This window comes from Ammodytes marinus, assembly GCF_949987685.1.
Source record: "Ammodytes marinus genome assembly, chromosome: 1".
Lineage (NCBI taxonomy): Eukaryota > Metazoa > Chordata > Actinopteri > Uranoscopiformes > Ammodytidae > Ammodytes > Ammodytes marinus.
In genome coordinates this window covers 9,792,987-9,819,802 of record NC_137230.1, presented here as the reverse complement: position 1 = coordinate 9,819,802, position 26,816 = coordinate 9,792,987, and the positions used below count along the sequence as shown (strand labels likewise).

Genomic DNA, 26,816 nt, shown 5'->3' with positions numbered 1-26,816 from the left:
GGCATATGTCTCAGAAGCACAGCTGTCAGTGCATCATGAGATTTGTTATTCTTTTTTTTATTTAACTTAAAGGATTCCCAGGACATATAAGATAGAAGACAGGTATCAGTATGAGTATAGTTGATACTGATCATTTTCACAAGTAGGAAAACAGAAGAGGACAACCAGTAACTGAAAGTGTATCAACTATGACAGATGATTGTTGATTCCACATGTCAACTACCCCCCCAACATGTCCCCCAAAGGGCACAGCACTGTTGCTGACGCTGCACTATGTTGCTTCAGTGTGGGGGCGACAGTAAATGTGTAACTAGGGCGAGGAAAGTTAGAAAAGACAAACTTCATTTCCGTTCTGCAAACGATTTGACTTTTAATTATGTTCCACATTTTGTTTCATTAATAAATCATTAGCCAATTGATTTTCAGATGTGTGGTTAATTACTGTAAACAAATGAGACAATCACTCTCAGCTTCTGCAATGCATTTTGCATGAAGTGTCCTATCTTCTGGATCCTTTTTAAAATATAAATGGAGAATGTTTCACAGCACAAATCAGTTAAGAGCCAATCCTACTCTGTAATGCAGAATGCCATAAGTGGTTATTATACCACAATTAGCACAATTTCTACAATTGTTTCCTTGTTTTGTTCCAGCTACTAATTTTTTCACCATTGTTAATAAAAAAAAACATTGATATGTGATATCTGATGTTTTGTTAACAGACAGTAGAGAGAGAGAAGACAGGGAGAATCTGACATAACTGGGATTGACATATCTAGCCAGACAAGCCTCTAGCTAAATGGTGTAATCCCAAGGCTACATCCAGATAATGGTGACTTTAAGGGTGTTCTAGTTAGTGCATATATGTATTGTGCTGCCTCTTAGTCCTTTGGGACATTTTTTTAGGACAATTGTCCGTGTATTTGTACACTATTCTCGGCCAGGAATTCTACATTATATTTTCTATGTCCAGTGCCCGATGTTCGACGTGAATACAAGAGGTACTGGGCCATTCTAATATCTCAGTAAAAACTGTCCATATAAATAACTATGACATGGATTCATTTCTAACTTTTGCCATTTACCATAGTACAGTGTTGTCAATAGATGTAGAATGTATGTTACTGTGGTTTACACTAGTTTGATTTGGTTTGGAAAAGACTCCTCTTTTACAGGTTCCAAGCAGCGACAAGGCGTCTACGGAGATAAATGATCCCCCGTATAACAATACATGAACTAAGAGAGGTACATTTACAGTGTTGGCTCATATGAGAACCTTAGATCTGAGCCATATCCACTATTCTAAAAGCATGAGTGGAGGCTGGGGTTGGTGGAGCGGGCTGCTGCGACTGGTCTGATCTCTGCTGTCTTTGTACTGTGGTTGTCAATGCAAAAAAATTCTCCGTGGAAGCCCGACAAACAAGATAATGCAGCCGGTTATGCTGAACAGTTAGAACATGGAGGAATGGGAAAGCAAGGAGGTAGAACTGTCAAGGTTGTTTTAAAGAGATTAACTGAGGTATAGTGTAAGGCCTTACATGAAATGCATTTCAATGGTTTGAATTTTTGAGGAATGTAAATTCATTTCTTGTGAGATCTGAGTCAAAGGTCGGAATGAGCATTGTCAACGTGTGAGAGCTGCAATGCTCGTGTGGCTGAATATGTAGTATATCAACAACAATTCAGTACTCTATCACTATGTGCATCCAGGCAGGATACAGCCATGCAATTTTCAGCTGTAGAGCGGATGGTGCATTGGACCGCTGGAGCATGAGATGAAAAGCATGAAATAACTTCTGCGCATTATCAAGCAGACACATACATAAGACAGGAGTGGCATAGACCCGTCTTATTAGTGACTTACTTTCGTTTGGGACTACACAGTTTGTGACCCTCCAGCTAAATGACGGGGGTTGCGGGGGTTGTTGTAAGTTCAACCTGCGCAAATGAGGAAAATAACTGTTTTATTTTGGGAATACCTTTGGTGATAAGCAGTCGTGGCTTTGATGTTTTAGGCACCGGATCGACATAACAAATTCAGAAACTGCAGAATAATGCATGGCTTATTTTGAAGCTGAATGCTGACGCTCTCTCAGTTCTTTGTCGGAGAGAGAGAGAGAGAGAGAGAGAGAGAGAGAGAGAGAGAGAGAGAGAGAGAGAGAGAGAGAGAGAGAGAGAGAGATCAGGTTAATAGAGCTTGTTTTCTTGCGGGTTGGAATGAACAAAAGAGAAAACTTGACTGCAGGCTGAATCACTGGTGTGTTGCATCAGACCGTCATGGCGTCAAGCAGAATAAATGGGTATTTACATGAAAACAGCATTTACTGTAATAAACATTTGAAGTAATCTAAAAACCCTTATCTCTGCATCGATCACACACTACCGTTAGTTTTCCTGTTTGAGACAAGCAATTGCCAGGCGAACAGCACTTCTACCTTCATATTATTGATGCATCATCATTTCATAAACAACATCAGGCTGCTGTAAAAGACGAATCTCACTTATCTAAAATGTCAGCTCTTCTCAGGACCGGAGAAAAACAACTTTCTTTTAAGATTGACACCCGTGGTATTTTAAAGGTAGAGATGTCATATTTCAAAAAGTAACTCAGAAAAAATAAAGGGCTTGTAGATGTTTCAGGACAAAGCAAATCTCTTCCTTAGTACCAAAATGCTGCAAAAAAAAAAACAGGAATAAAACGGAAGCAATCAGTTCAGGTTACTTCATCAAATATTAGCCACTTCTCCTCGGGCATGACGGATGACGACTAGATTTCTACGAAGGCCAGGCTGCTATAACCGCTGCGACACCCATGGCTCTGTGGCTCCTGTCTGCTTCTCCTCTGCGTGGTCCTGAATGTCAATCTGCAGCGAATGCTCCCCCACACTCAGACAGTAGCTACCAGTGATGCTGCACTAATTAGCCAACCCTCTAGAGTAGCCAAGCCCTCCCAAATGGCATCTGTGCCAAACAGAATTATTAAAGAAGGAGGAGGGGAGGATGGGGGGGAAAGAGAGGAGTGAGTTGCACCACACCACCTCTGCAGCGGAGCAAACAGCCAGGTTTCTCCTTTTAGCATTCAATCCGTCGCCCTCTGGCTGCTGGAGCCGACGCCGTCATCAATATTAACACCTAGATACATCCGCCGCTGCTGCTGCTGCTGCTGCTGCTGCTGCTGTAACGCTTTTCTTTTTTTTTACCCACCAACCTAATGAAAATTTCATGTGAATCACATTATTATAATTCCTTGTTCAGATGAGAGCACTGTCTGTGGATGCTGAGATGATTTGTGGCCCGGTGACTGAATGTCATGTGTGTGACGACTGCTGTGCTGTGTCTGTTTTTACAGTTCACTCAGAGTGATGTAGAGGGTCCTTCTATAATAGGCCCTGGATAGAAAGCTGCTTAGCTCATAAACAGATTCATTTTCTACACCGCTAATTTTTGGCGTTGGATAATCATTGCTCTCTAATGCTCGGCCTTCCTCACCTCCCCCTGTCTGGTGGCATTCCCTGGGCTTTGATGGCTCCTTCGCTGATTTGTTTATATATTCATTAATTTGTTTACCACCACCCCCTCCCCCTCAATCCAATTTCAGCTGACATTTCTTGTAGAGATGCAAAGGATGACCTTTGCAAACAGAACACTTCCTGCCAGTGATGTGAAGGAGGAGTCACTCTGTTCAAAAATCACTCCTCCACTCCCCTCCACTCCTCTCCTCTCCACTTATCTATAGGCAATGACAAACGGATTGAGATGTATTTACACCTTTCACTTTATTTGAAGTCTTTTGTTCAGTAAAAAAATCTGCCTGCCTACAAGCTCCTTCAAAGCTCACAAACAAACACAATATAACTATTTAAATACATAAGATAGAGTCCTGTGGTCTAATGCTTGTATATTTGGATATCCTTGGTCCAACCTGTGCCTATTTTAGTGCCTATCATTTGACTTTATAGAGATCTGTGGTATAAATGTGAGTCTATTTTGAGGTGTGTGATTTGGCGTGAGTGTTGAGAGGCAATGCATTAGCTAATGAGCTGCTGTTTGCTCACCCACCTTTTCTTGCTCTCTCTATCTCTCTCTCTCTCTTTCTCTCTCTCTCTCCCTGTAATGTATTCCTTCGGTGTATAATACAGTCCCATAGGGACCACAGGTTTTCTTTGGGATGCGGAATTTCATGCAGCATCTTCACATATGCTCAAATAAATCCCCTGTATTCAGCAGTGCATTCACACAAGCGCACATTTCAAGGTGACAGTCTTTAAGCAGTTTGAGAGTGACTTCTTGCAAAGTGCATTTGTATGTGTCTGTACATCTGTATGAGTATGCAGCTGTGTGTGTGTGTATGTGCGATTGCATTTGCATGTCGTATACTTGCCTGTGTGCATGTGTGATATAACAGGAAATAATAAAAAACCTGCAACATCCTTAGCTCCCTGTTGCTATGGCGACACTTGTGAATACAGAAGTATCTAATAGGTCTTTCTTACTAATTAACCTTCCATAGTGTGTGTGTGTGTGTGTGTGTGTGTGTGTGTGTGTGTGTGTGTGTGTGTGTGTTTCATAATTAATTTGATCATCATCATGTAGTCAAATGCTTTTTTTAATAAATGTTTTACCTTTATGCATTTAGTATAATTTACCATTTCAATTACAAATTCTTCTTTTTCTCTACCTACATACCATTCATGGATGACTCACACTAAATGTACACTGTTTTTTTTCATTGCTATAATCTATTGCTATATGCCTCAAGTGTCTGCGATGGTAATGCTATGCTATATCATGCATACATGCAGGATACACACATGTGTCACTTTAGTGAGTGGGTGAAAGGATGACTTTCTGCCCTGAGTAGACACTGTAAGCGGTGATGTCATGTGTTGCATTCACAATAGTGTACAAAGCCTGAGTGAGTCATTAAGCCAATGTTCACATTAAACCATGCCCATCCACATCAAGGAAGACAAACGATCAGATACATTGTAACTCTACCATTTATCTCTCATGATGTATTACAGAACACTGATGCTGCTTGGGCTGGTAATCAGACTTGATAGTGTGTTTTATGACAAACTGCTGTGTTAATTCTCTCTCAGAGACACTATATTTCATCATAACTGTATAAGCAGATGCCTCGATGCTCATATTTAAACTGATTCGAAGTTTCTGGTCAAATCACTTGTAGGTCTCTGGCTATTTGTTATTGAATTTAGTGGCTTCCTGCAGCCAGAGGGGTTCCTTAAGTCGATTAAATTATTTGACTTGAAAGCGGTCAACTTTCTTTTATTGAGTTGAGCTGAGCCCTGGAGCTCCACAAAACCAGGCCTGTTTCCCTTTCTTTGTCAATAGTACTTTGCCTTTTTTTTGTTGCCATTAATGCAGTTCTGTATATCCAGTTCCCCCCACTTGCTTATTTTATTTTGATTTGCTTTATTTTATTAAGCCAAGTCATATCAATTTTATTACATTTGACTGAGATCTGCTTCAGTTTATCTTTCTCGCACACAAATACGTAAGACCACAATGGTGTGGGATTGGGACAAAGAAACGCAACGGAATAATTAATTTCACTTCAAAAGCCAGGAGATATTAAAATATTATATATTAAAATGACCCACAGAAGGATTTGCTAATTAGGTTTTGGAAACACCATCATATCTTAAAAAAGTGAAGAAATGGCAACAAAAAAAAAATAACAGAAGAGACATGACATCAAGCGACAAAAAATAACTCGGATGAAATAATTCAATTTAACTTTCTCTTTTTTTTTTCTTTTCTCTTCCACAGAAACTTGTCAAAGAATCCTCTCAGCACTCTGTCATGGCAGCTCTTCCAGCACCTCCAACTCTCCGAGCTGTAAGTCTTCCTCATCTCTTTCTCTCTCTCTGGTTGGCTTTTGTTTGTATTTTATTAGAGCAATTTATCATCGCTCCCCGCACGCTATCTGCCTCAATACAAATTGTCCTCTCTGCACGCCATTTGTAATTCCTGTCTTTGTTGTACAAAACCCCTCATTTGTCTGAGCACGTGTAAAAAAAAAAGAAAAGAAAAAAAAACTGCACCTATAGGCGGTAGAGACGCACTGCGGTCTTAAAAGTCATTTGTTGACTTAATTAACCCACACAAAAGGAATTTAATGTCCCTGCTAGGAGGAGGGTCTCTAACCCCATTTTCCTGTTTGTTATGAATATGTTAGCGCTCGTCGTGTTTATGAATGCTCTTTCACCACTAGGGAGAACATTGCGATGTAATTCTCACATCATTACGGCCTGTCAGCGCTGTCCACCATTGGAACACAGCCCCTTTGCTTCCTGTGCTACCTCCCAGCGTATACAGCTGAGGTGCATTAGGATGTGGTACACGGGACTATTTAAAGCCAGGCCTCCTTTATTGTTCTATTTCCAGAGGTAGAAGCAGGGCAGGCCCACTGAGAGTCACGCCACAATGCTGATCTGGGGTAGTCCTGTTCTATAGAGGGAAAGCCTTGCTTACAGTAGAAGTCTGCACGTATACATTTTGGGCATTTAGCTTGCCCTCTGTCATCCTGAGTATGTCTCGCACACACGCAGGACCCACCGATATTACAGAACAGCGATTTCTTATCCATCTCATGTGTGAGAAGCAATTCACACCCGACCCCATACGAGTGCTCATCATCTCACTATGGGCCCTCATCAGAGGCAGATGGGTCTTTGAATCGCTCATTGTGCCTGTTATTGGGTTGTGAATTTCATTTCTTCACTAGCTTGTTGAAGTAGTGTACTGTTGGTGGTAATACCAGCTGTCCAATTGGGCTTTGAAAAAAAAAAATTTTGGTGTTTAGTTTCTTCTATTGTGGCTGCCGCTGCTTCTGCGGTTTCTCAACTTTGTATCCCATGGTTCCATATGTGCAGCATATTTTGTAATATATTCACTGTTGCACTGTCAGAGGTATAGGTTAAGGAGGTGTCTGTTTCTGATCCCCCCCAAATGTAAAATCTATACCAATATACCCCCTGGGGCCAATTATTGGAGCTCAAGGTAACTATCTCTACCTTTGTGAGGGCCAGAAAGGTGGATATATGTTCCCAAGCAGTAAAAAATACATTATATATGTAGTGTTTCTTTAAAATGTTAAGGTATAATATCAGGAGACAGTGTGTATTAAGCCAAATACAAGAATAAGTTAGATACAAACAATACTTTTTATTTTAGATTTTAATGTCTTACTGTTTCATTATTTACTCAATATGGATTTTAATTTGTATGCTATGGTCGGGTAACCTTGAAATCGTTGTGTGTTTAGATTTGTGGATATGAAAGATAAGAGTGTAAATAATTACCCACCGCCATGTGTACACCGCTGTATCTTTAAAGGATACTGCACAGCTGCCCCTAAAGCTAAACGTATTTTCTGTTTTAAAAAGTATTCAGACATATTAATTTACTTTACAATATAATAAATATAAAAGCACACTCTAAAAGCTTTTTTTTTTTATAAATAAACTTTCCGAGTTATATTTTATGGTCCTGAAAACCGAAGTTATCTGTACGCATCTTACTATGAGTGACAGCGTCCTACATGAACACACTGTTTCTGCCAAGGTTGGAACAGTTTTGGTTATTTGACATGAGAGATTCATGTATTTCTTTCTGTGTTTCTGCGCTCCACTCACTGCTTTGAAGTGGAAGGGTTTCGGTTAGAAAAAGGTGATGTCATGTACTCCCATGCAACGATCAGGATTTAGCAACATTAGAATTGGATTCTGACATTTTTTTTCTTGTTTAAAAACACGTTATTATTGTACCACAAAAAAATCCCTTAATAATGCATGCCTCATTCTGATATTGTGGTTGGTAAAGATGAAACAATTTAAACTTTTATTTTTTATATTTATATTTGTTGTACAGTTGTAGAGTTTAATATATAATAATGTTTTTAATGTTGCATGATATGTTACATTTTCAACCCTGACTATGTCATACAGTGCAGCTTTATTTTCACACTTACCTTCAAGAAAATCAAGACAGGCCATTTTCCTTATTTAGACACTCAATACATATACATTGCATTCGTAGACGGAACACATTGCATGCAACAAAGTTAAATCACAGGCACATATCCTCCCTTAACTGAATCACCACCAGCGTACAGCTCACAGCAGAGCACAATTTTGCTCCGATGTGCTGCAATCCCATTTCTTCCTTTAAGCAACCATTTTAGATGCGGTACAAATGGTGCCTTTGTTGCTCTACATGAAAAGCAGGGCCGGGCTGATGCCTGTGCTGCCTCCTATACGGAATGCTAATGAGGAATGAGGGTTTGTGTCTACTCCGCTCGGCGTGTTTGGTTAAGAGGTGTCAGTTAGAGTGGCGTGGCGGCACGGACGTGGGACGAGGCGTTATGCAAGAAGGAAGCCATGTGGAATCAGGGCCTCGCTAATAGGAAATGAGTCACTCTATCACGGGCACTGCATCTGCAACGTCGCTCTGACATCATTACTTCCCCCCTAACTGTGTCTATGTGCTCAACCCCAAACCCATATTGGCTCGGCGAGTGCCAATCGTTCAATCAGCCTAAATGAAGCGCATTCACCGCGCGGCTATTTGGCTTTAATTATTAGAATAAAGAACACAATGCAGTATCAGTGATAAGTGCCCACCCGTGCTGCTGGAGCGCACTGATGTTATGGAAATAGAGGGAAGATCAAACCAGCTGAAATAATTTCCATTTTATGTGACTAAAAGGAGAGCATGGCCCTGTGCCAAGGCGCTGTCGCTACACCCTGTTATCTCAGCCACTCTGGGCACTGTGTTATTGTAATTGTTTAACATTATTTTTTTGACCATAAAGAGTACCAGTTTCAAAGCTGTTTTAAGGGCTGGAATGACACTTTAAGTCCTCCACATGTGTTGAAATAACAACGTTGCCATTGACTCATTCATTGTATATGTTCATTCAGGTCCACAGTTTCACTACAGGGGTGCCACTGCTTAGAGCTGCTGTCAAGTCGCCTTCACAAGATGCAAAACAAATGAAAATGTAAGAAATAAAGGGGTCTGAAATTTACTCTTAGGAACAGAGTTAATTTATACTCAGAATCACCAATAAACCAATTGGAGTTTTATGAAAGCATTGTGTGATTTGGCCCAAGTTTTGAATTAAACTGTTGCCTGCTACTTTAATTAGTTAGGTGTAAAATATGTTTCACTCAATACAAAGAGGTGTGTAACCGCTAAGGAATCGTTTATTCAGCTGCTTTAACATGAAGGCACTTCTTCATTAACCTCAAACAGCCCTGAGTGGGTGGCCCAGTGTGCTCCCTCGCTATTCACTCCACAATTAAAATCCGACTTGGAAACAACAATTCAAGATGAGTTACAAGTGTGTGCCATCAGTCAATGTACATTAAGTCTGTTTTTCCCTTATGAAGCCCAGTGAAGCGTGGCTACAAAACAGTTGCTTTGTTTTTGCAGGTTGCTTGAACAGATATGTCACACGCCATGTAATATTTTATGTTACATTAGTAACAACTAGGCTATCTCAATAATCTTAAGTCTATTGCGGCTACTGTGAACAGGCTCTACAAAAAAAATTACATTGAAGCTTTACAATAGGCGTCTGCTGTGTGCTCCCTCCGGATGAGACACAGATAAACGTCTCTCCCTTCTTTGTCCGTGTGCCCTTTTTTAGCCCAAAGGATTGTAGCTATATACTGTAACTGCAGTGTTGGTGAGATGGCTCAAACCAATCACAGGCCTCAGAACAGTGGCACGGTGAACGGTGAACAGGGTGCGGCTAAATGCTAAATCGGGCCGATGTATGCTTCCAGAGTTACATTATCGGAGATTATTTTTGAAGCAGATTTAGCGGGCAATCGCAGACACGCCGTCTTCGAGGAAGCTCATTGTGTCTGGTCCAACAGAAAAGAGAAGAACATGTTCTCCTTCCTCAGCAGCAACTGAAAAGATCGGCCCGAGGCAATGTGCATCCCCCAATCCCTCCATTCTGTTAGCGCTTCTTTAATCCTATAGCTCTCCAGGCCAGCAGGAGTTTCAACGCTATAGTCAAACATTCTTGCCTCTCAATGCAAAATATAGGATTTCTCTTTGAATATGGATGAAATATGAATATATCCAATCTTTAATTTTCACTGATGTGATTGCCAGTGGATTACGGGTGAATTAAACATTACATTTCCAAAGGGCTGTATGGCAGGTAAATTAGTCAATTTTAACCTTCATTTTATTAGCGCCCAATTGCACTCAGGGCAAACTCTAACTGTAATACATGACATTTACACTGGCTCTTCAAAATCATCAAAGACTGATTTGCGAGAGGAAAAGGGGGATTAAAATGTGTAATGTAGTAGAAAAAATATGTGGGGCGAGCAGTGGCCTAGACATTTAAGGGGTCGCCAGCTTTAGACCCATGCTGTCTGGTAGAATCTATGTGGGAAAAGCCTTCACTGATAAAAAAACATTTCTTTTTAAAGCAGCCACAAGTACAAATGTACAGTGTACGCACTGAGTCCAGAATTCACAAGATTATTTATCCTGCTATGGAAACTTAATGAAATACATTTATTATGAACATTAGTTTAATTCACATGTGCAATTGACTGCAGCCAAATGATTTTAATGTTATCTGTATTTTTCGTTTTCGTATAGTTTTTTTTTTTTACAATACTATTCCAGTTCTATCTACAACCATCTGAATTCTGTTCATGTAACTAAAGCCGCAAATAGGTCTCTGCGTATCGGCCAGGCGAAATAAAAACGGGAAAAACATGGATACCAACATTTAAGTTACCCACAACAACCTGCATCAACACAGTCACTAGTGTGCTACCTCACACTTCTATTCAAGATGGGCTTGGTTGGAGCCACAAAATTACCAATCAGGCAGTAGAAAAAAATAACAAAGTAAAAATAGCCATGTTTGAAAGGTGTGAAAGTGGAGCCCTTAGAGTGGAAGTGGCTGTGAGCAAAGCCTTTTGCCCATTTGTGTCGAGTTGGAAGCCCATTGTTTTGCTGGGAATGTGTACATCTGACTTTACTCAGTCAAACATTAATGGACGAATAGAAAATAAAACTACAAGTAAAGTCAGATGAACGTTAACAGATGAACATCTCAGTGTGTATTGCATCTATTGTAAACATTACAATGAGTTAATTAAAACAATTGCTTTTCATATACATTATATTCCTTTTTTTTCTTTTTTTTTTACAATTGCAGAAGCTAGGTAATAACATCAGCACTCCCAGAAAGTCATATTTTTATCCACCAGAAGAATGCAAGTGCAATATTTCGCTCTTCTTTTTAGCTCTATTTTTGTTTCCAACCCCTCCTGTTTCCAACATGTCTGGCTCTATAGCAGCTCACTGTGTGATATGTTCACCAGCTAGCCGCTAACTAAGTCCGCCTGTCATCTGCTGCTGAGCTGATAGTGTGCAGTGGATTTCTAGAGCTTTACTGCTGCAAACAGCTGCCTGGTGTGGCTGGACCAAGTGAAAATGTCACGAGCAAAGCTATGTGACAACAAAGAGGCCTGTGCCTAGTTGCTCTCTTCCGGAGCTGTACTATGTGCCCTGTTGGATTTTGTGCCCAAGGGTGAAATTCTGCTGGTTTATATTTAATATTTTAGTTTGTTTGACAAGTTATTCTAAGCACACACACAGCATTATGAATATACAATTAGAATGTATGTTGAAAAGTAGAAATGATCTTGCTGAAACAGTAAAGTGAGAGCTGTGCCTTAAAGCTATATTGCGTAACTTATATCGCCCCCATGAGGAGTTCTGAGTAATAACAACAATATTGTCGGGGCGCCCTTAGCTCAGTTGGTAGGGCGTCCCCCCCCGGGCCGGGCCCAGCAGCAGACCCGGGTTCGATTCCCGCCCGCGGTCGTTCTCTGCATGTCACTCCCCTCTCTGCCCCATTTCACCTCTGTCTCTCTCCACTATCAATAAAAGCCTAAAAATGAAAAATAATAATAATAATAATACTGTCGGCACAACTTCATGATGTAAGCCTTCGGTGATTGCACATGGATTGTATACCTTCAGCTGTACGTTTAGGTGTTTTTCTAAGCTGATCAACTGAAACATTTCTTGGGATTTCTCTGAGCTCCTGCACCAGTGTCAGGGGGTGACACCAGTTTGTCAACGCTGCCGTACTGAGAAATACAGAGCGAGTTTTGTGGAGTTGATGATAGGCTTAATCAGCTTTGTGTCAACTTGTTTGACGATGGCTTGAATGTACCCAACATTCATTTATGTGAAAAAGTTACGCACTACAGCTAAAACTGAATTTACAGCACAAGAGAGTATCCTATAAGGGCAAAATATATAGGGCTCATATCACATTATCATCCATCCTGAATATCTACATACAGTGCACACATAAAGCACCCTTCAAACCAACACCTTTTCCTCGAAGAAAAGTATATCCTTAGACTACCTGCTAAAATGTTTGACTGTGAAGATGAAATTGCCTTAAGCCGTGGCTCACTTTGTCCATCTATTTCCTGCCTGGAGCCCTGGCTGACCTGACTTGGTGGTCCCCCTCTCCTCTACATGATTGCAGTGCAGGTGGCATTGTCGATAAGCCAAAGTCGGGGTCTGGCTGCTCACACAAAGAAAAAAAAAATTAATTGGTTTGAGGTGGAAAAAATAAAAAATAAAATAGTGAGGCAGTGAGAAATGCGACAAAGGACTGGCCAAGTGGCAGCGACCTTACAGGAATGCAATGATGGGACAAAGGCAGCGATTCATTTACTTGCAGCATACGGCTTAATCCATGACATAAGCAGAAGATGCAGCGGTAGAATGGGGGAGCCCGTATACCCGCGACAACTAGCAGGAGTGTGGTGAAGCGATGACACATACTTATTCGTGGTGTGTGGTAGAAGCAACTGTTGGGCAAATTCAGCAGGATCAGAGGGAAATGCTTCTGTTGTGTAAAAAGCTCTTGCTGACCTTATATACAGACAGTTTATGTTGCTGATGGGAAGAGTATTACATTTCAAATGTGTTGAGTCAACGCTCCATTTTCACGCATTTGTGCCTCGGATTGATTTTAAGTATTCTTTCTCAAATCTATAATCTCTCCACCTCCTCCTGTAAAATAAGAGAACATTACATTTCTGAGAGAAGAGTGACAGCAGTGTAGCAGTGATGTAGCAAACATGCAGTACAAATGAAGCCAGTTCATGGCTACATCTGTTTATTCCTGTATGGCCTTTTGCCTATAAATATATGTACAGCAACTGTCAATCAGTTCCTTCAAGACTCCAGAAGCCATTTGGATAGCATGACAGCTAGATTATCTGTTTCCCAAGCTATAATAACAATACTGACAGCGCCAGCCACATTGTTTGATTGACAAGTGATCTATCGGAAGTACAGAGCAGAATATGAACAGCAGCAATGAATTATATACATCAGAGATTGAGAAAATAAACTGGAGTGATATGATACACAAAGAGGCAATGCAATACAATTCAATATTAAATAAAAAAAACACCATCCTTAGTTACTGTTGATACACTTGAAAAAAACAAAGGGCTTTTGATTTCATATTAAAGCAGACAAAAGGATGCCTCTGTCTTAATATGGTGAATTGTGTCCGCCAAAATGATGGCAGTTGATAGCAGACTTTATCAACTGTTGCTAGCTAGTGAAAGCTAATCCTTAAAAAAACTCCATGAATTGGATTTTTCGTTTTCTTGTGTGGAACCAATATTGTACCTCCACTGGGGATATCTTTTAGCAGTGCACTCGGTACATCTATTTGCTCTGTGCCTCTTCCGCCCAAAGGTTTGCTGATGTGGATACAACCTTAGTAACATAAATATTTTATTTAGTAGCCTAAAATATAAGTTTGAGCGTACTAGGCATGACCTCAAGAATGGGCTCTTTGTATATGCCTGGGATACCTGCACTTAGCAAGATCTGATCACCACGATCGGTTTATCGTGTATAATATTTCCCCAAAGAAAATCAATTTCTGCTGATGACTTTGACAAATCAGGATCATGGGGGGCTTCATTAAATATCCAGTTCACATTAACAGGTAACACTCCAGCATGAACATATCCAAAGTCTTTGCAAAGGAGTTACAACTGTAAAAAGTCTAAACCATCCAAATGAAAATAAGCTTTCCAGTGTACCTTTACCAATAAGTCTCGGAACTAACTGTAAGAGTCGTTATGCAAATTTTGCATGAGGATCACCATGCAGCATATCAATCATTTATTCACGAATGTATGCCCGACAATTGCCTTGAAATAGAATAGGAATAGTTTTTTTTAAATGGATGAGGAAACAAAAAAATGACATAAACTGATACAAATGAACCAAACTCCTATCAGCAGAGAAAAATAAGAAACTGGCACTTTTGGTTTCATAAGCCCAAGATGAGCATGGGCATATTTTTAAAAAGAAATAAAGCTTGCTTACTGCAAGTAAGGGATAAGTAGATCAGCATTTGCATTAATATGCATTAACGTTGTAGTTAAAGGGTGACAGGCACAACACCTAGAGCAACTGAAACAACACATCTTTTCTGCTGAATCCCCACAAAGCCAGGCATCACAGGAAACACAACCCACAGTCACACCCCAAAGATCAGTAGCACTGTGGTAAAATGTGCCAAATAAGGTGTTTTATTAAACACACGGGATTTAAACAACCCTAAAATAATTCCCTGACAGCAGTGTAAAGAGAGGAAGCAGAGTGCATTCAAGCTGAGATCAAAGTGTGCGAGCAACAATGCAAAATATAGTATCTTGTTGCTTGTGATCCACACGGCTCCTCAGCCCAAGCACCTGTGTGTACATTTTCCCAGAGAAGAAAAACCCCACAAGGCCTCTGGTGGTGATCATTAGGTGCTCTTGTCTGGAGTAGCGGGGTGGATCGTTAGGCCAGCCTCATGGAAACATCACGCTGTTAGCTGTCTCTGTATCTAAGGTCACACTGCTGTTTGCCTTTGTGCTTCTCTAAGACCAAGCTGCTCTCCTTCAGACATTCATCAACATCCAGCTGTCAGTTTTTTTTGTTCTCCTTTTGTTGTCTTGTAACTTGTTCAGATGGCAGAGCGAGTGCAATCACAGCCATGCTACTGCTGCGCTGCACGTGGAGTCAGCGATTCTTGAGAATGCTTGTTGTCAAATTGAATATCTCCTCACGATCGTCTCTGTCCATACTGTGTGTGTGCGCTGAAAAATCATCTGGTGTTACCGTTAACAGACAGCCAAGGCTCTGTAACCAGGGAATGTTGCTAGCTAAGGTGGGGCCCCCTTGATTAATATACCCTTCGTTTACATACCAGTTTACAGATCCTAGGCTGTGTATTAACACTTGATTTTTTTGAAGCAATATCATGTCTTTTTCACTATCGGTAGGCTACAGCTTAATGTTTGCCCAGCTCTGCCCAGAGGAATTAGCTGGTAATGTATGGGAGTCGTGGTTCTTATTAACAATTAGCATAATTACAATATAAAGGGGGAGGGGAGGTCTGGGCCGCCGCGGTGAGCTTTGATCCCTTGCGGTTCATCTTGCTCATGATTAAATAAAAAACATTTAACAGTATAATTCTCCTCAGCGTGGGCATGTAAAGAGCAACCAGTCTGTGGAGTGAGCTCCTCTGTGCTGTGCCGAAATAAGACTGATAGGTTAATCCAATATATTGCTGTGAACGTGCTTGTATTTTAGAAATGTTGTTGTGCGATCATTTTTATCCAAAGTCAATATAGACATGTGACATTCTCCCTGCAAACATTGTTTTTAGACCAACAACATGAGTAGAGATGCAGTAATTCTCTATCGAAATTAAAACCTTTTGGGAAATGGAATTATAGCACTCGGTTTTCTGGTTCAATAATTCCTTCATAACTTCCTCAGACATTTCCTGAAAAATAAATATTCACTCTAGTAAGACTGTTAAGGGCCAAGACAGTTAGTTGGGTCAGAGTTTAGTCTATAAAATGTTATACCAATTATTTTTATTTTTATTCAGATTTATTATTAATGCATTTTTTTAGATATGTTTGTTGCTCATTGTGGCAACATGTCCATGAAGGAAAGATATATTAATATTGCAAACCCATGACGGATGCATCGTTGTACCCTCATAGCACACAAGTCCGCTCAATGGGCGTGCTGTCATATGTAGTGAATGGGGAAAAGGCTCTGCTCTAACTACAATATCAGATCCAGTGAGCCCCCGATGATAAGCGAGATCCACCTGAGGAAATCTATTCTCATTACTTTATGTGGCACGGTAGGACGTGGGACATACATTATTCATGCTTCTCTGCAATATCTTATTGACCTCTCTCAAGGACATTTTGGACAGGCATTCACCCTGACAAAATTGGCCAATCACAGCCTCCAAATTGGACATATGCAAAATGCAGAGGTGCCTCACAGTGTTGAATGATGTGACTGAACACTGCTGCTGTGTGAGGGAAATGTATGCACAGAGGAAGCTAATGGTACCTGCCTGTTGCTAACACAGCCCCCAGACTGATAGCCTGAACGCTGCCTTGACCTTGGAACTCCCAGCATTTGATTTTTGTTTACGGTGCAGGCATTCATTGTTTTCCTTCTGGTCGATATCCAAACTGTTAACCATAGCCATACATCTGCGGTGACTGTCATTAATGCCATTGTGTTTTGCGTGAGCCGTCACTTGCTTATATTGCTCATTTGTAATTCTGACAACCGTTAATTGTGTTTTTATTATTGGCACACTGAAGAATGTCAATCATTAGGTTGCGGGTGTTGTTGTTTCTTTGTGCAGCTGCAGATTGTTTGTTGTTGCATCCTCTCTTGCTGTTGCTAACGGAGACGGTGAAGTGGGTGAAGTGTGTGCGCACAGCTCGTGGATATTATAGACTGAAGATCATATTTCCCCCACAGGATTTTGAAATTGAAGCTCTCCCTTGATCTGTAATTTCCTTTCTGGATATATTGCCATAAATGGAGTTTAAATTTTAAACACAGAACAGCATGGGAATGAATCATAAAATGGTTTTCACTGAGACTTCCTGATGTTATTATCTTTTCACCTTATGTGGGAAGTAAAATAACCGTCCCTCTTAATAGTACACTATTTCTAAACAGGAAATAACACATTTGCACACTGCTCCGGTTGTCGCCCGACAAATGCTCTTCACATTTTCAGCTTTAGAAATTCTGAGTGGTTACAAAGTAGTGTATAATCATACAGCGCTGAGGTCATTAAAGCATGGAGTTACCATGATTAATTGCATTTTAAGTTTGGGCTTTGAATCATGGTGGTGGTATTTAAAAACAAATTCATTTCTGGTAACTGGTTTCTTGATTCCTCCGATTCAAAACATGCCTTGCTTTAAAAAAAAATGTATAATAACAAATGTTCATTGTTGCTATTGTTGAAGAGGAGTATCGCCTTCAGTTTTAGACTGCTGTGCCACTGCTACAGTTACTGTATATCTTTGTTAAAGATATCAAGTGAATCCAGATTGTTGTGTACTTGTATCACTGCTTCCATCATGTATTTGTTTTTCTCAACATACTGGCATGGAAAGGGTTTGTGGTGGATATGTTCTCTTCAGGTGCATACTAAGAAGGACAAATTGACCCAGCTTGGGTCAATATAGTAGCCCTGACACAATGTTGGATTAACCAGCTGGGATGTTTTGACCCAGTGTTGTTGGTCTTCTACCTCTGAGTAGGACTACCATGTACTCTTGCATAACACTGAAACTTGGTTAAAAACACTCCATTGGTACTGGACAACTCAGAATTGCACCACAGCTATATATTTTACTGTATATGTTTTTTATTTAACCTTTATTTAACCAGGCAGTTCGGTAAGAACAAATTCTTATTTACAATATATTAACCGACGATTGGCCCATTTTGAACCTATACATTTTATATAGAAAAAAGACAAAAAAAAATGATTGGAACATTAAAAGCTAATGCTCGTTGAATCGAGTCAGATCTTGGTGTGTGATCCTCAGATTTACATTTCCCCTTCATCTTCAAATAAATCCCCTACAATGCAAACATGTTTTACTGCCAAAATACAAACATGCTTTAAGCCAGATTGGTTGTCAAGTGTTTGAATAAAGCTTAAATGATGTTATATATCCTCATGAGTTCATATTGAGACATGGCACTCACACTAGTCTTATAAATGCAAAGAAATAGCTATGAGAGTGGTTCAACATTGTACCAATTAGCTTTCTCTTTTTTTCCCATACACACTTAAGATCAACTCTATTTTCATCTGAACCTTCTAACACTGCTGTACAATCTATGTTTCCTAGAGCTGATGTGGCCCATGCTTTTTTCATGACGAAAGAAACAGACCGAATTGGCATTGAGAAAGTAGCATTGTGTCACATGCCTAGTGGTTAAACTGGTTTGAGATTGTAATTATTGATCACATTGTTTAATTATTGTGTTTTGCAGGCGTCTGGATGGCGTGGTGTTTGACTGCGGCTGTGATATCCGCTGGATCCAGCTGTGGCAGCAGAGGGAAGAGGCCGGACTCCACACACAGCAGCTGTACTGCAGGAACGGAGCCTCCAAGATACGACTACACAACATGTACATCAACAACTGTGGTAAGGAGGAGGGGAGGGAGCAACGTGTGATCTGTGTTTAGAACAAGAGGGAATGTTGGAGGAAGCAGCAGAGGAGAGAGGGAGGGAATGAAGGGATGGCAAGAAGGAGAGTGAAAAGGAAGAGATTGAACAAGGGAATAGTTGATAGAAGGAGATGGGAAAAGCAGGGGATTTTATTTCATTAAGTCATTAAGCACAAGTGCTTACTTTCAGTGGCTGCCTGGCAAACAGCAAAAGCCACTTAGGGGAAGGGAAGAAGGGCTAGGAGATGAAATTCGTAGGACATAGAATACAATTTAAATTGACATAAGATACAACTTAAATAACAAACTAAAATGTGCAATGAGAACACATACAGCAGTCAACAAATATAACACGAGAAGTGCACAGGTACATGGATGAGTAGGATGGGAGAAACCTTACAAATGTGTCGTTGGGGAACTAGGATGTAGAAAAGCAACTAGATGGTTGACTAGACAATGCAATGGTTGAGAGATGGTGATTTCGAAGGATGAAATGGAAATGAGATTGAGATGGAGAGAAGGGGTTAAAGGGGAAATGGAGGAAAGAGAGGAGAAGAGGGGCAGCGAGTGGAAAGAGAGGAGAAGAGTGTGACAGAGTTCAGAGGGTAAATCTGATGTGGGGGAGCTGTGTGTTGATTCAGACCAGGGCGGTACACTCTGCTGCCGTATTATCTCTGCCGGTGACTCATCCCTGTGACACATAATGTGTGTGTGTGTGTGTGTGTGTGTGTAGATGGCTGCTTATTGTACTAATTGTGTTATATTAATGAAAAGTGATTAATTGATTTGGTGTGGAAATATGTATACACAGACAGTGACAGGTGCGCCTTAACATTGACATACCCTGTGTGCCTATGTGTGTGTGTGTGTGTGTGCGTGTGTGTGTGTGTCTGTTTTTCAGACTTACCTGAGATCAGTGTGAGCCACAGCAGTGTGTTAGTGATGGAGGGCGACAATGTGACGGTGAGCTGCAACGGATCGGGATCACCGCTGCCTGAAGTGGACTGGACTGTCAGCGGCCTGCACTCCATCAACACACACCTGGTAAGACACACACACACACACACACACACACACGCACATTTCCATACAAATGTGGATGAAGTCACAGTTATCATTATGCATTTGTGGCTTTACAGCAAAAAAATTACACTGACGAAATGAAAGAATCATAAGTAAGGAATTGTTCCAACCAGTTTTAGAACATAGCTTTTTTTGAATTTTCCCAAACCTTTCCTGCAATTTGTCCACAATGTTCATGTCTTCAATTAACTTCAACTTTGCCATAAACCTGATTGGTTAGTAGAGTGGCCATGTTTAAAGGTTACACCAAAAATATATAGATATATTTCAAACTCACTTTTTCATGAGGCACAATTGGCATTGTTGAGAACAACCTTCCATCATGCAATGGTGGGGGGGGGGGCACTTATGGACATTAATTTTCCAGTATTTCTGTTCCTTCTGTGTTTTTGTGTCATTTATTCTATTCCACGATGATCCCCCCCTTTACCACATTTGAGTGAATCCAGTTACACTATGAGTTATGATGTTTACACTGTTAGTGAGGTTCTCCCCCATATGGGAGCAGAAATGCATTGTTTCACCTGATTGCTCGGAGATAATGTACATAGCTCTCATGGCATCTCACCTTGAAAGTATGACATGAAACCATGCTGAACTGTCATGAAGCAGATTTCATTTCATGGCCAATTCTCCCACGAATATAAAGGTGCTTAGTTTATACAATCACTTAATATAAATGCAAATATATAACATCAATTTCAGTGCAACACATTTCCATTATAAGGTTATAATTAAATACCATTGGTCTTTCAACTCAAAAACTGAACAAAAAAATTATCAAATGACTTACTTATATTGTAATGGTATTTGAATAACTAGTATGCAGTCACATACCTCATCATCACATACCATGTTTTAAAAACAAACAAAGGGCATGCGCCAAATTGTCGATTATAAAATCAAACTAACTTGCTTATTCACATATGAAGAACAACACTTTTTTTTTTGGTAGCTCTCTGATAAGCTGTGCACTATAGGTTACCATGGTGATCAATGTTTAATAATCAGTCAGTGTCAATCCATTACTTTCCATCTTGCATATTATGTTCAGAGTTCCAAATTCAAGAATATTTCATTGGCATATGCACAACTATTGCAGAAGCAGACGTTAGCAATTGAATAAAGTGTATAATGAGTGTGAGGCTCCCTTCAAGTAGCAACATGAGGAACATGAGAAAAAGAGGAACAAACAAGTGAAGAGAGAGCTGCAACTAAAGCTATCATTCAATCAGGGCAAGAACAGTGAGGTACTCCCACTCTTTTATCCCTGCAACCATCAGGTTACTGAATGATCACAAGAGGCAGGAGTAGGTGGAGAGCACACAGTGTAGCTGGGTGGTTGTTACTGACAAGTTGAAATGAATGTGAGTTGAATTTGTGTGTTGGACTGCTGTTAATACATGTTATTTTCTACCTCGTACTGCTTTTTATAGTATTTATTTAAATGATTTTTTACTGTGAGACTGGAACTGTGAACTAAATTGCCCTTCTTGGGATAAATACAGTTTTTTCTGATTCTGATTGAGACACTAGATAATCATTATTTAGTTTAGTTTGTCAGGACTGTTCCTCACAGAGGCTGCTGCTGCACACGCATATGAACTTGGGCTCATGTTTTTTAACCTTTATTTATACAGGTATATCCCATTGAGACCAAAGACTCTTTTGCAAGGGAGACCTGTTTTCCTTTCCCACGTTACCATTCACACAGATAGCAGGCTAACTAACGACATTCACACGAGGCAAGGTGGGTGAAGTGTCTTGCCCAAGGACACAACAACTATGAAACAAGTGGCAGGGCGGGGATCGAACCTCCAACCCTTTGATCATCGGCCGACCCGCTCTGCCTACTGAGCCACAGTCGCCCCATGTGCGCTGTAAATTATCTTTTCCAAGCAGCAGTTTATAAACACTTTTTCCCTATAGCATTGATCTAATGTAATACATATGTGTATTTCATTCTCGCTTTGGTCAGGCACAAAGTCACAGAGCACAGAGAGACACAGACAGAACAAGGGATGCACTGCTTAGTTAAGTTACACAGACAGACAGACAGATGGACAGACGGACAGACGGACAGGCATGCAAACAGATGGAGATACATGCTCTGTGCAAGCATGAATTTAACGTCCTCTCATAGAAGTTGTAAACATTGCCATCCTCTTTGACACAAGGGGGAGATAAGACGTGGCCCTTGCATCATTTGCAGGGCCCTACGCATCTTGCATAGTGAGCGTACATGATTAAGGGGCCCGGGTTGTACCCACAGTGAGCCGCCTAACCCAATAATCTCACTGCCTGAGTCCGGCCCCCGGGGACGTCTCAGTAATAACAACAGCGAGAGGAGGAGAAAGGCAGTTTGTGAGATTGCCGTGTGGCTTAATTTGTCAACTGTGTCTTTAATGCTGGCGGTGACTTTACAGATGAAAGTCACCTCAGCTCCAGGCTTGTTGTTTCAGGCTAGACGGATGCTGTAGCCAATCAGGATGAGTAAAGGGCTGGAGAACCTGGCCAAGTGCAGACAAGAGGGGGGAATGTACCATATATCACTCTTTACATTCTTGCTGCAATGCTAGCCCCTCTACAGTACTATCAGACTTGATCACCACAGGGATCAATTCAGACTGGAAGCGTGTGCTCCTTCACTGTGTTCTGTCCTTTGTTTTATTTAAAGGTGGAGTCAGCCATTCTGGAGAATGCTTATTGTTATCTACTCACGATCCGCCAACTGTCTATACTTTGTGCGCTGGAGAAACATCCAGTATTAATACACAGCCTAGGCTCTGTAAACGGGCATGTTGCTAGCTACAGTTGGCCATTTTGGTTTACATGCCCTTTGTTTACATACCATACAGTCAACTGTGGCTCAGGTGGTAGAGTGGGTCGGCCAATGGTCAAAGGGTTGGCGGTTCGATTCCTGCCCTGCCACTTGTGTCATGGTTGTTGTGTCCTTGGGCAAAACACTTCAGCCACCGTGCCTCGTATGACTGTTTTATATTTTAGGTGGTGGAGGGAGGGGCCGTAGGCGCTGAATGGCAGCCGCGCTTACGTCAGTCTGCCCCAGGGCAGCTGTGGCTATCTTAGTTTACCACCACCGGTATGACTTCACACACCTAAATATTTTTCTTTTTCTCTACCTATGTCTCCTTATCTCATTCCTCTAGTCCAACGTATACTGGCCCAACATCCACTCCATCAACCTGACGCTATTCAACATCAGCCGGGACGACAACAACTTTCAACTGACGTGCATTGCAGAGAATGTGGTGGGGATGACCAACTCCTCCATCCAGCTCAACGTACAATGTGAGTTGGATATCTCCCCTATAATGAAATCTATGGAAACCCTGGCCATGCACTGCAGGAGGGCATGGCCAGGGTGTGTGTGTGTGCACGCTTGTGTGCTGATCTGCTAATATTAATATGTAAATGTATTTTGGGTGTGGCTCTATATAAGCCTGTACAGGTTTCTGCCACACCCACACATGTATTTTTAATTTTTTTTACTATATGTTTTTTTAAATCTATTTTGTATGTGGAATAAAATAAACAAACAAACAAGGCTATATATGAGGCCCACTGTGGCAAATGAACTTACTGTGTATTCCGTTATAAACGTTTTAAACTTGCACTACAGGTTCTCATTATAAATAACCTGCCGTATAACTTGTATGTTAACCTTAACATTACACCCTTGATTAAAAGCTCTATACGGCTTTAAGCGTTCATATTAATTCTGCCCATGTGTGATGTTGAGGTATGTTTACATAAAACATTGGCTTATTATGGTATGGCTCATTTGTTCAATTAAACTCCTAATTTGCATAGTTGTTTGTGTTTAAGCTCAACAGGGTCAATGGTTTGACCTGAGGGATCTTAATTGCCTTTTTGCTTCAAAAGTAATTAAGCAGCTTGGCCTAAGGGTACATACAGTAGAGTATTATACGTACAATAGAGTATTCATATACAAATGTATAATGTTTGCCATTTCATAATGTAAGTGTAATGTGTTAGCATGCTAAGGTGTACTACTAACTCAAAGTGAAGCTGAGTCGGATAGGGACGTCGCTTAGTTGCTTAGTAACAATTGAACCCAAAGTATTGGATACATGCAAATTTTAAACGGATGATGGCACAAGGTGAAGGGATCACCAAAGTTATTACAATTCCAGTGGACAAGTATTACCAAATACCATAGCAATCCATCCAGTAGGCTAGTTGTCACTTCATTCATTAAATGCCATAGCAACCTGATGGTGGGGCTCGAGGGAAAATAAGATATTTCAATCTTGAACACAATAGCGTAATGACAAATTGATATTTAGTGTGACTGAAGATGCTAGTGTATCATGTTGTTCCCTCAGGACTCAGTGTGGAGTCAATAACACTTAACCCAGGGTTCAATGGGTGAAAACTGTACTGAGATGCAGTATGTACATGTAGCACAACCATTCAATAACCAAAATCTCCATCAATATTTGTTTTTCTTGGGTATTACATCTCAAATGTTCAGTTTTCACAGATGTTCTGAATAAGGCAGGAGTGTGATAAATGTGGAGGCCATCAACTGGTCTGGGATCTGCCATGGTTTATTAAAAGCTGCCTTAGTTTGCCCAAAGACTGGTACAATTAATTATCATCCGCCAGTCAATTATTATGTGATGCATACATCAATGTCCTACAGCTACGGTAATTATTTGTGCAAAGCCCATTCATTTAATGACCACATTTTATGACCCAACTTTAGCCTTCACCTCAGCTGTATGGAGCATTTCCCTGGCGTTCAACTCCATATTTTGGATTTTCTTGCCGCCAACTTTACAGTTTGGTCAAATGTAATATGTGCTGTTCTCAATGTTGTTTCTGTTAGCAGCAGGCAGCCGTTTTCAACAAAGTTGTAATAATACAGTCTGTCTGTGTGCAAATCCCAAGTGGCAAAAAAAACAGTTAATGGTGAAGTTAAATGGTTCTTGTAGCCTAAACTTATAGCAGCATGGAGGATGCAGGACCTGAACACTGGTCTACAGTGTCAAAGTCCTATTCTCTGTATGCCAAGGTCAGATCTGTGATGTGATCAAGAAAGTAATTATGTTTCCTTCAAAAAGCATTTTGCAAAGCAAATAAGTATGTAAACACATGTTGTAGGAGACAGGGATATCTGTGCAGATTTGCTTATTTTTTTTAAACATCTGACTGTATTTCTTCAGTCTTGTTTAAATATCTTTGATTATCTCCCGACAGCAAAGAGCCACCCTGTGTGTCAAGATCAAAATGCTTAATGTAGAATGTAGCTGGTGCAGTTTGAACGCTTGGATCCAAGAAAACATGGTGGTTTTCTTGTTCATGTCTTTCATGGTAGCTTTGATGAACTTTGGTTGGGGACTGAAATATATCTTGCATTAATGACACTGACATTCCAAGAGAATAATTTACGACAGGAAACAAAATTCTCCCTCATCAGGCAGAGGAGCCAAATTATGCAGGTACATTTAGAATGCAATGAGGTGTTGCACAGTTACAAACCAAGTGAAATTGATGTCGCCAATTAGCAAGAATATACCCTCCAGCCCATATGAAAGCTCAGCCTTGATCTAAGTGGAAAGAGACAAGGAATATAATATATAACCCTCAGCATTATAAAGCAATGATTTGATAACCATCAGAAGGATCCCCCTTATATCCAGACCATGAATTGTAGTATATCTCAACTCTTACATAAATTTACCCCGTCGATTGGCCCTGGGCAGATTTGGGACAGACTGTATTCAAAGCCAGTATTTATCAAAAGGTGTCTGACATTTTTCTCTTTGTATAGCAAGCTTGCTGATGTACAGCAAAAATCTATTGTGGTTGTTTGCCATGCATCATGCTACAGGACAGGGGAGATTTGTCACCGATTCAAACACTCCTTACTGGAGCATAGCCGCTATGACCGTAGAATGACAGATTGACTTTGCAACATCCAGTCTTCAGGGCTTCCTCCACACGGACACTCTATGGATGTACATATCTAAGCTTTTTTTTTTTTTTTTTACTCCTTCTGTTGACACTCTCTGCTGGTGCTGCAAATTAACTTATTAATTTTTCAACACACGCTCTGATGGTAATTACATTTTACTCCCCTGTGCAGCCTCTTGTTTCTGGAAATGTCATGAAAGAGCTTAAACTGCTGCTCTGATTAGGGAAGCAATCTGATTGACAGCCAAATGAGCAGCCGTCAAGTCACATTCTCTGCATTCAAAGAAAAGTTTGGCGAAACTGTAATTAACCAAAATGCAAATTCTCCAGCACCCATTGTCCTTCAGCTGTCTGGAACAAAAGCAACTCTACAGCATTGTGGTCTCACACAACTTAGCATGTTTTTGTTTTTTTTACCACTTTATTAGCAAAAATGTACCTACTAATGGCTGTGCTCCCCGTGTAGTTCTACTACATGTACAGCAATGCATTAACTCCAATTATGAATAGTTAATGAGGAAATTAGGCGAGTGTATCCCTCCGGGGACATGGTATCCTTGTGCTGCTTCTTACAGGTTCAAATCTTAATCACAATGTGGTTCAACCCCAAGGGGATTACGTTGCAAAATCCCTCCCATTTGGCCTCCCCTGTCAGCGCCAGCCATTATGTATTTTTTCTGTAGTCTGGCTGGCAACATGGCATTTTGAAATATGCCACCAGTGTTACCGTTAGATAACATTGCACAACCCGGCATTGTCTTACACAGTGTCCTCGCTGATCAAAGGCATGTCTTTATCAAAGCTTGTCATCTTGTGTGAGCGCCACAGGGACACCATGTTGTTAAAAGACCAGTATAGAGTGTGGTACTGATTTGTATTGTATTGACATAGCCTGGGTTTGACAGCAACACTGAGAGGAAAAATGGATCAGTCCCCAACTGTCCATCAACAAGAGAATTCAGTTTTTTTCTCTCTCTCTCTTTATCTCCCTTTTTCTTTAGGCTGCGCGGCTTTATACCGCCCTCACTAGTTGCCCATCTTGCTCCTTCATCCCTCTCTCTTTCGTTTCTCTCATCTCTATCTTTTCTCATTTTCCCGGCACTCAGAATCACAGCTCTGAACACGCCTCCACACTAACAGG

The 26,816-nt window shown here is 40.6% G+C and overlaps 1 protein-coding gene across 1 annotated transcript in view; it reads left to right on the top strand.

The window, feature by feature from the left end:
- ntrk3b (neurotrophic tyrosine kinase, receptor, type 3b) overlaps positions 1–26,816 on the top strand; it is a gene marked incomplete at both ends in the record, with an annotated part of 161,357 nt that overhangs the window by 55,680 nt on the left and 78,861 nt on the right. Inside the window, 4 exons of the mRNA XM_080030427.1 lie at positions 5,794–5,862; positions 18,454–18,608; positions 19,533–19,675; positions 22,882–23,023. Coding sequence (XP_079886553.1) covers positions 5,794–5,862; positions 18,454–18,608; positions 19,533–19,675; positions 22,882–23,023 — 509 coding nt within the window. The remainder of the gene's footprint in view (positions 1–5,793; positions 5,863–18,453; positions 18,609–19,532; positions 19,676–22,881; positions 23,024–26,816) is intronic.